Genomic DNA, 11,103 nt, shown 5'->3' on the forward strand with positions numbered 1-11,103 from the left:
CACTGTGACCATTGACGATTGTTTTTTTATGTTTCACACTGCGTTAGAATTATTTTGATTAAGTGGTAGCTAAAATACTGAATAAGCTGTTTTTCCCCCATCCAATAAAGTTGCCGCAATGCCCGATGATGCAACGGCCAATGCGATGCTATTATATGATCGTATTTCGGTGAGAATTATCGAAATAAGAAATATTTTGCCAGTTCCACCTGATGCATCCGAAAAGGAGAACCCACCTTGTCCTGCTGAAATTGCGAGTATAATGTGGTCGTAAATGGTTCTTTGTTCCTCATTCATTAGTGGAACATCGGGAGTAACAAACGCTGCCATTTCTAAAGTGTTGCACTGCAGTTCCTAATTCATTTCAGTGTTCATTAAATCAGATGCAGTTCGATTTGGCGAATTCATACCGAAATGACTGAGTGGTAAGTTGTCAATGTTAATGCAAAGATCCTCAATAGCATTCAATGGATCATTGTACATAGCGTCGTGGAATTTTATCCTTAGACGGGCACCGTGAATGGTGTTGATGCTGTATATCATCAGTCACAATCTTTGTGATTATCCCACAATATCTCTGCTCGGGATGGGAAACATGTAGTTAACACTTTAGCGAATAGTGGTACTCGGAAAAACAGACCAAGGAAAAAAAGAACAATTTTTAAAAATTAAAAATAATAATATATTATCACCAAAAAAATAATTGATATCTAATCACATTTCATCTATTCTGTGATCTAATTATTACTATTTATCACCGGTAACACTGCAAGCCCGTGAAGCTGATAAGTCAAATTGTTTATTAAATATTGTCATATTGACTAATAAATAATAAGTCACATTTCAATTTCACATAAATGCTTCGTCCCAAAGTATTATAAATCATAAACATAAATAAAAATAAATAAAACAAGTTAAAATTAAATAATCAATGATATTGTATTGTGTGTGATACGGCAGTTAAGAAATGTTCAATTTTTGTTGTCCTCGCATAAAGTTACTAGTCTTATTTGCATTTTTCAGTGTTTTTTTTTTTTTGGTTCATATGCACCTATATCATCTTGAGCCAACTTTGTTTCATCGGATGCAACTTCCAGGCGAATTTTTGAAACTAAAGTCCATACCGTGGGATGATTATGTCCAACCAGCTTACTAAATCTTTGATTTCAGCCTTCAGTTTTGTTGTTTGTTCTGTCCTCATTGTTCAAATTTATTTTATGAACATTCCATGTACTTGGAGGAAATAAAGGTAGACAGTTTATTACAGTGATACCCAAATCTGTGGTTTGTGAATTCGTTAAATGTACTATGCACATAAGTTGAGCCAAAGTATGATACTTAGTCTATGCCTCTATGGCATCATAACACATCACACTTTTCAAATAATCAATGCCCAATTTGACGTTTGTAGTAGGTAAAAAAGCTAATGCTTCTAATTTCCTACAATATTCACAAAACGCTTCGTCATTCCTATACAAATGTTCTAAACCTTCCGATGGACAGTCCGAGTAAGGTGATAAAAACAACCTTTGATCTCCTAAAATACTTTTAATATCTAAAATCATGGCCCTTACAAAATCCACATGTACAGATACTGGATCTGGAAACAAATTGTTTTCTTCACACTTTTTATAATTGTATTTAACATTGAATCATATGTTGACATGCTTTTTCTTTGTAATAAACAATAACTGCTGTAGTAGAAACTACTATTATTAACTTGCACTCGTATAACATACAGTTGTTGAAATTGTTTTGGTGTCCGGGAAAAGTTTCCATTCATGTACCAGGTTGATGCAGATGCTAAATTTTTAAGCCCTTGATCTGTTGAAAATATTATAATTCTCTCATTGGCGTCTATTCCATTGTCAGCGAGCAATAAACGTTTGTGAATGGTTTTACGGTTGTACATCAAACGTCTTAAGGTAAATAATCAATAAGCAATTATTTTAAAGCAAAAAAAAAGTAATCCTCACTAATATTGTTATCAGGTTCAAATAATTTTATTTTCTCGTCATCCTTTTCAGTATCGATTTTTATTACATTCTCGTGGACCATGGTATTGTTTGCTCTTATTAATGATACACAAGGGGAAATTAACTCTTTATGGTTCATTGGCAATATTGCATCGGGCAGTATATCGTTAAATTTAAGGAAACGATGTAACATTTTCAAATATTTCGTCTGCCAATATTCAAACGATTCTATTCCTAACCAATATGTCTGTAAGTCGTTTTTATCATCTGAATAATTATTTATGGAGTCACATTATGAAATCTCTGATATTATTCGTCTGTTCATTGGTCAGGTCACTCATACGCAGTATGCCATATCTATTTATAACTCATGGCTCACATAATGACGAATTTAACCTAAGTCTTGAATGTTCTTGATATAAACCATACAGTTAATCAGCCAGTTCTGTTCCAATGTATTTGGTTAAGTGTAATGTATTATGATTCAGTTTGTTATGCGAACACACTATCGATTTTTTGTTTATTTCATCAACTTTCTCATCAGGGCTTGCTTCTGTCAATGATATTATCCAATTTAACGAAATAGCATTGCTATAGTCGTTGACTACTTAAGTAGATTTTATTTCTGTTATCAAATTTGATAAAAATAACTCATTTTTTTGATTTTTAATTTCTAATCTTAATCTATTTTCATACATTTTGTTGTAGATGTTAACACAATATTTAGTCAGTCATGTCGATTCTGTTTTTAGCTTCATTACTGTAGAAGCCCTTACATAAACTATTATAGTTTCATAAGCATCAGTTGTTTTGTACTCGTCCTTTAGAATGTTGATATGTTTGTTTGATGTTAATCCCTTAAATGTTTTTCCATTGTTTGAATAGTAAGTGTTCAACATTTTCACGTTTGCATCGTTCATTTCATACCATTTTTCTGTTTTGACATCTTTAATTTGTGTAATGTAATGACCAGCATTTGTATTTTGGACTGAGTACTAATACTCCATATAAATTATATACGTGTTTTCCTTTTGATGGTTCATGGGATAAATCTAAATAATTTTCCATGTCTATAGTATATGGACATCTTATCAATTTTGGTACACATAAGGACTTCGATTTATTTATACGTGTATTTACGTAATACAAATATACAATATTAAATATTACTAACTTAAATGATTGATATTATAAAAGTTATATTATTCCAAATCATTATCAGATTCAGATTTACTAGAATCGCTTTCTTGGTTTTCAGGTATTATTATTAAAAATAATCTGAATATGTCTGTAATTTTTTCGGTTGAATGTTTCGCATGGACGATATTAATGGGTCGGATGAAACTAGCAACATGTTAATGAGATCTTCATTAATTTTCACTCTGGATAATTTTTTTGTGTGATGTTCCCTGTAGTTTTTGTAATTTTTATTTTGGATTCTTGAGCTTCTTCAGAGAATTGGCCTTTAAAAAAAAAAGATTTTTTTTATAAATATACATTGTACATATTATACACACAAAAATAATAAATAATATTCAAAAATGCCAATTGGTAAGATTGCATGCCGGATAACATCAGCTCCATGAAGCAAAATTTTATGTACAGATGGAGTTACCAGGGGTAGAGTTCAACAAACAATTTAACTGTTTGAATACCATACGTTTCAAAAGCGTCTGTATTTATTTCATACCCACTTGCCATGACAATTAAAATCGTTCCAAATCGTTTGATTAAATCGATGTTCAAACCAGTAATATTGGCCGATTTTTCTGCATTTTTAAAGAATTTCTTGGCTGTTTATCCATTATTTGTTGTACCGCTACCTATTTTACCGATATTAGAATTTAAATTAAAAATAGTCACAAAATATTTTAATTTTTAAACTAGAATAGGTAATATAATATACCTTGTAATACTATATCTACTAATAATCCCATTTCGGAACGAAATTTTTCTTGTACTTCTTTTTTTTTGTTTGAAAACTTCAATTTGTTTTCAGTAGTTTTCACCTATAACGTATCATTTTACGTTTTATTTAAAATTTAGTTCATATAAGGTATACATAAGTATAATTCCTAATTATAATAATTATTACCTACCAAGTTTTGAAGTCTAAACCTTATGACACATGTAATAGACATTCAAAAAATCTAATCCATGCGTGTAATGTCGATAAACCAAATTTAAAATGTTATGGTTTAGTACTCAACTTTAATACTTAATCAATATCATTTGCTTGTTTTGGAGTATAACCACAGATACAACACGTTTGACTTGATGTAAAATTCATCGAACTGCGCACCTTTTTTTTTTTGTAATCGATGACTGGGGGTGGGTGGCACTGACGTTAGTATTTCACCCCCCAGCCAAAGAAAGAATGGTAGACGTCGTCCGTGGGGTGATTACAGTACCAGCAAGCAGGAGAGTTAATATTCTCAAATCTATGTAGGTAGGCTGGGAAACATCCGTGGCCGGAGAGGAACTGCGACATGTGTTAGTTGACGTCGCCGTGTTTTCGGTTCATCCATCGATCGATAGACGGAATGAGGTTGTAGGTCCATCTTTCTTTGGACGATGCGTCCCAACTCACCTACCAGGCTTTCAGGGAGAGAGCTCTCGCCTTGATTCTGGCTTCGGGGTCGTTTTAGTTGTTATACACGTAAAGCCGCTCGTTGCCCAATATGTCTACAGGAGGCATTGAGGCGATCACCAATTCTGCATCCTCAGAGACAGTGCAGAAAGCAGATGCAACTCTAAGCACCGTCCTCCGCTGGACCTCGGCCAATTCGGTTTTTCCCTTGCAGCTTATCCGGCTAGCCCATACCGGAGTACCAAAAACTAGAAGAGAATGGACTACATTGACAAGCAGCCTCCTTTAACTGGCTGATGCAGCGCTGATGTTAGGCATAATCCTGCTCAGGTTCCTGGCGGCGTTGCTGGCATTGATTGCGGCTATAGAGGCGTGCTTTGTGAAGCTCAACACTAACGTCGATATGAATGCCGAGGTAACGTAGACTGCTCTTAGCTGGCACTGCAGATCCATCGACGTGGACGCTGACTTCATTATGCAGTCTGCTTTTTGTTATAACCAGCACTTCCAATTTCTGTGGGGGAATACCTACAAATTATGATAAAGTTTTGTTAGTTTAAGGAGGGTTATGTGGGAATATAAACTATGGTAAATAGAGACCGAGATTATAGATAATTTTTTTTTTTTTTTGAGAATTATTATTAAATAAAGACTTAAAGGTGATAATAAACAGAGGATTAAGTATTGTTATTTTTAGATAGGCAAATGGTATTTATTTATTTTTTTTTTTGAAAACGAAAAAATAATTGTTAAATTAAGTTATTTAAATAGGTTAGCAAGAAAGGTATGTTTAAATAGCACTTACATCGATATCACCGCCAATTGTTCTTCTCGCTGAAATTCCACCATGAAATCGAATGATGTTTTTTTAGGTAGTGTTCCACATTCTCACGCTTCATTCAATAAAAACCAAACAATTAACTGGGATATTTTTTTTAGAATTAATCTGATAAAAACTGTGATTTTTCTTGTCTTCTAGATCAACATTTATTGAATAGATCCAAAATAGATACGTTGCAAGGGGCAATGGCTCATATAGCAGTTTTTAGCTGACCAAGGCCTGTCCAACTGCTTTCATAGTAAAAACCATAAATATTTTTAGTTAATTGTTCTTTAGTTTTCCTTTAGTTGGAAAAAATTTGAGTCTCTGGTAAATTCCCTCTCACTCAACTCACTCCGATAAGGCATCATAATCTACAAATTATATATGTACGAAAATAGTTATTTAGTATGTAGATATGTTAAATAGGGCTTGGAACTTATTAGAGTTGCATTTATTATGTAATTATGTATGCTCTCGATTTACAGCAGAACAACCTAGAAATCTGTGCTATAATACACCAACAGTTAAGGTTAACAATTTTAAATGCATACGCCGAATATTTTATAAATTTTAAGGATAAATTACGTACGCCTTGATCTTCGTGTACATTTAATATTTTAATTCTTAACTAATATATTTTGAATAGTATTGAGTAAAACTATTAAAATATTGGTGGTTCAACGCGACAACTCAATAAGTATTTATTTATCTCGTATTTTCCTTTACACATAATAAAAACTATTTTTTTCAGTTCAAAAACTTTTGAAATACTAATTCATTAAGTGATAAATGTAATGTCAATGTCATCAATGATGTTTAAAAGTATTTATTTGAGTAGAATACATACTATGCTTTATTTGATAGAAATATATAAAGTTGTGCTTAAATACACCATATTATTATGTTCAAGAAATTTTCAATTTTGAAAAAATATCGGGAAGAATATTAAGGTCTTCCATGGTTGCTTCATTGTTTAACAACACAACACCATCTGGAATTTTTAAATATTGATTCCTATGCTTAACATGAAATATTTCCATGATTTTTACTCTCAGATGAGTCAAGGTTGTGTGGGAAGAAATCACAACGGATTCAATTTTTGGCATTAGTTTTCGTTTACTCTTTCTAGCTCCGTGGTGAGTTTCATAATTGTCTTTGTTGCTGAATGAAGTAGAGGTTTACTCCTAGTCACTTGTGCCAGTCACAAGTACGGCAGCGTCGTCTCGTTTTTAATTTCTTTGAACAGTTGCCATACATGGCATTTTGATCTTCGACATCGTACACTTAAATGAATACTTTCGCATTATAATATTTATTGCATACTTTTGGAATCTACTTTTGAAAATTTCCGTTTTCATCAAAATATACAAATATTCGACAATCAGGTTGATAATAATCCATCAGACTTAACCATTTATTTTTAGTTATTATCACTGATGCGCATTCATCTGTTGAGAAAAAAATTAGACTTAGGTTCAAATAGTAATTCATTGCGATCTTTACAAAGGAGTGATTCGTTTATCGATTTGAGCTTAGGTGCTTCGGTACAGGAAAACGCTATAAATCTTCACCAAGATTCAAGTTATTCTCTGGGGATAAAAAATAATGGGAAATTTTCAATCGTGGCATAGACCATTCTTAAATTATTATTCACCAAAATTTAAAAAAAATGTTTTCTGTAAATTACCATCTACAGAATGTATAATTTTTTGGAGGTATGCATCTTTATAATGTGTTTTGCACAGACTACATGGTTTGGCGTTTTTACCAAAAAAATTCTACTTTAGGAAAGTAAAGTTTTAATACATTTTTCATTTTTTCCGGGACTAACCTCATCGTCTCTTTAGCTATACTCATGTTACCATGTGGGCACCTGCTACATCGGCGTACACATATAAAGAACATACAGCGCGTGGTTGGAGGCTTGCAGCCAGAGGGCTGTAGGAGATTGCTTTAACAAAGGAAGCCCCCAAGTCGCGTCCGTCTCATATGGTGTCTCTACTTTAGTAGTCCCGGTATCCGGTTGTGTCGGTGTGTCTGCGCTAGGTTCGAACTCCACAATCTCAACGGGCTGCTTCGCCCACAGCTTGATGATAGATTTGGCCCTGTCCGCTACTGCCTTCGCCGATCCGGGTGTTATTTTCGTGTCCTTACGGATGTTGTCCATCCGTTTACCCTTCGTATTGGGTAAGTTAGGTTGTGCCATGACCCAGTGGTATATTGCTATTACCCATTGGCCATTTGCGGTTGTTGGCTCCTCTCTCTAACACCCTTAGGATCCTTCTGTGGTCGTGTAAAATCTTCCTGCCGAACTCTGCTGCACGGGCAGTTAGGGCGTATGTCCTTTTGTTCTTCCTCTCAGTGGATACTACCTTCCTCGACTTCCCGGGCTTGTCTCCGCTTTCCTGGTGCCGGTGCGTATTCACGCGGGTACTGTCTATATCACGGGTCGGCTCTGAGGGTAGATCCAGATCTGTGTGAATTATCTAAATATAACAGGTTCCTTAACCCCCCTACATTTTGGTGGAGGCGCCGTATCGACTAACATCTGAAACTAGGTCAAATATTAGATTTGAGTGTTAATTTTATTATAGTAGGGTAAGTATATTTAATTGATATTGAGTGGAAGAAATCGGATAGGGACCTACATATTATGATAAAGTTTTGTTAGTTTAAGGAGGGTTATGTGGGAATATATACTATGGTAAATAGAGACCGAGATTATAGATAATTTTTTTTTTTTTTTTGAGAATTATTATTAAATAAAGACTTAAAGGTGATAATAAACAGAGGATTAAGTATTGTTAGTTTTAGATAGGCAAATGGTATTTATTTTATTTTTTTTTTGAAAACGAAAAAATAATAGTTAAATTAAGTTATTTAAATAGGTTAGCAAGAAAGGTATGTTTAAATAGCACTTACATCGATATCACCGCCAATTGTTCTTCTCGCTGAAATTCCACCATGAAATCGAATGATGTTTTTTTAGGTAGTGTTCCACATTCTCACGCTTCATTCAATAAAAACCAAACAATTAACTGGGATATTTTTTTTAGAATTAATCTGATAAAAACTGTGATTTTTCTTGTCTTCTAGATTAACATTTATTGAATAGATCCAAAATAGATACGTTGCAAGGGGCAATGGCTCATATAGCAGTTTTTAGCTGACCAAGGCCTGTCCAACTGCTTTCATAGTAAAAACCATAAATATTTTTAGTTAATTGTTCTTTAGTTTTCCTTTAGTTGGAAAAAATTTGAGTCTCTGGTAAATTCCCTCTCACTCAACTCACTCCGATAAGGCATCATAATCTACAAATTATATATGTACGAAAATAGTTATTTAGTATGTAGATATGTTAAATAGGGCTTGGAACTTATTAGAGTTGCATTTATTATGTAATTATGTATGCTCTCGATTTACAGCAGAACAACCTAGAAATCTGTGCTATAATACACCAACAGTTAAGGTTAACAATTTTAAATGCATACGCCGAATATTTTATAAATTTTAAGGATAAATTACGTACGCCTTGATCTTCGTGTACATTTAATATTTTAATTCTTAACTAATATATTTTGAATAGTATTGAGTAAAACTATTAAAATATTGGTGGTTCAACGCGACAACTCAATAAGTATTTATTTATCTCGTATTTTCCTTTACACATAATAAAAACTATTTTTTTCAGTTCAAAAACTTTTGAAATATTAATTCATTAAGTGATAAATATAATGTCAATGTCATCAATGATGTTTAAAAGTATTTATTTGAGTAGAGTACATACTATGCTTTATTTGATAGAAATATATAAAGTTGAGCTTAAATAATATGGTGTATTTATATTTATATTTATATTTAATAAATCTTCAAATGTGTAGTCATTATGTCCGTCAGAACTTGTACCAGCTAAAATAAATATAACTTTAAAATACTGTGTATTTTAGTATAGAAAAATAATTTATGATAATCGATCAATTATGAAACGCTTCAAAAATTGACTTTTAGCAAACTAGAAATGGGTTTCATCTCACTGTGCGTCGTTTTTATCATATGAATAATTATTTATAGAGTCAAATTCTGAAATCTCTGATATTATTCGTCATGTCCATTGTTCAGGTTACTCATACATAGTATGACATATCTATTTATAACACATGGCTCACATAATGACGAATTTAACCTAAGTCTTGAACCTTCTTGATAAAAACCATATAGTTAATCAGCCAGTTCTGTTCCAATGTATTTGGTTAAGTGTAATGTATTATGATTCAGTTTGTTATGCGAAAACACTATCGATTTTTTGTTTATTTCATCGATTTTCTCATCAGGGCTTGCTTCTGTCAATGATTTTATCCAATTTAACGAAATAGCATTGCCATAGTCGTTGACTACTTTAGTAGATTTTATTTCTGTTATCAAATTTGATAAAAATAACTCATTTTTTTGATTTCTAATTTCTAATCTTAATCTATTTTCATACATTTTGTTGTAGATGTTAACACAATATTTAGTCAGTCATGTCGATTCTGTTTTTAGCTTCATTACTGTAGAAGCCCTTACATAAACTATTATAGTTTCATAAGCATCAGTTGTTTTGTACTCGTCCTTTAGAATGTTGATATGTTTGTTTGATGTTAATCCCTTAAATGTTTTTCCATTGTTTGAATAGTAAGTATTCAACATTTTCACGTTTGCATCGTCCATTTTTCTGTTTTGAGATCTTTAATGTGTGTAATGTAATGACCAACATTTGTGCTTTGGCCTTTGTGTATCAGAACTCCATATAAATTATATACGTGTTTTCCTTTTGACGATTCAAGGGGTAAATCTAAATAATTTTCCATATCTATAGTATATGGACATCTTATGTTTGTGTTTAATTTTGTTGCCCTCTTCAAATTGCCATCATACACATAGCGTATGAGTTTCAGATGTATTAGATGAGGTAATGAAGTTAATACAATTTGGCGATCAGCGTTTTGTTTGCTATCACATTGGGTACAAAAATATTTTTCGTTTTCTGACATTTTTTCTTTTTTAAAATATTCTTTTAAACTGTCAATTAAGTTTCTATGGCCTTCAATGTTAAAATATATTTCCCTAAATTCTGAAGAAGTTGCTGTTTCGGTTTTACATGTTAAACATTTAATTATACTCTTATATTCACCTTGAAAATTGTCTCTTACCATTTTTCCAATAGACTCATTTGATTGTGAATTTAGCTGATCTTCGAATAATGTTAATAAACAATTTTGAAACTCTTCTGAATCCCCTTCAACATTAACATCAATATTGAGACTCCTTACGAATAATTGAGGACTTATTACTGACTGGTTGCCAAACTCCACTAAAGCAAATATGAATTGGAGAAGATTTAGTTCATTCCAAGACCGAGAAACGTCTTCAATGGTATTACAGTGGGTTTTATATTCATCTTTATCATCTTTGGGATTCCAATTTAATATTGCGTTTTTAATATTTGTATTGTGAAACCATAGTTGGAGTACACTGTTAATATAACAGGTGTTCCCTAAATTTTTTAATCCAACAAAAGTATTTGCTTGTCGAAACTTCAGTTCTGGCTCTACATTCACAATTAACTCGTGAATGATAGATAGACAATACGGATTGTCACAATCTTGATTTTCACATTTTGGTTCACACTTAGGATAACCTATCTTATAAGTTTCCAAAACATTTGTCATGTCCAT

At 32.4% G+C, this 11,103-nt stretch overlaps 1 protein-coding gene across 1 annotated transcript; it reads right to left on the minus strand.

The window, feature by feature from the left end:
• Positions 1 to 9,607: 9,607 nt before the first annotated feature.
• On the minus strand, positions 9,608 to 11,103 carry LOC149061353 (ubiquitin carboxyl-terminal hydrolase 48-like). The gene is made up of 2 exons (XM_089214954.1): positions 10,560 to 11,103; positions 9,608 to 9,801 (listed from the first exon to the last, which is right to left on the minus strand). Exons 1-2 carry the CDS (start codon positions 11,101 to 11,103, stop codon positions 9,608 to 9,610), a joined length of 738 nt encoding a protein of 245 aa, XP_089071080.1.

The sequence above is a fragment of the Diuraphis noxia genome, unplaced genomic scaffold, assembly GCF_037042655.1.
Source record: "Diuraphis noxia isolate RWA-SAM2 unplaced genomic scaffold, SU_Dnox_SAM2 contig0001, whole genome shotgun sequence".
Taxonomy (NCBI): domain Eukaryota; kingdom Metazoa; phylum Arthropoda; class Insecta; order Hemiptera; family Aphididae; genus Diuraphis; species Diuraphis noxia.

Bases quoted from the DNA above. Each gene is read 5' to 3' on its own strand.
- LOC149061353 (XM_089214954.1), bottom strand. From the start codon at position 11,103: ATGGACATGACAAATGTTTTGGAAACTTATAAGATAGGTTATCCTAAG. The intron at 9,802-10,559 runs GTGAATATAAGA...ATTTGATAACAG, and splicing joins GGTAAGAGACAATTTTCAAG to AAATAAAATCTACTAAAGTA.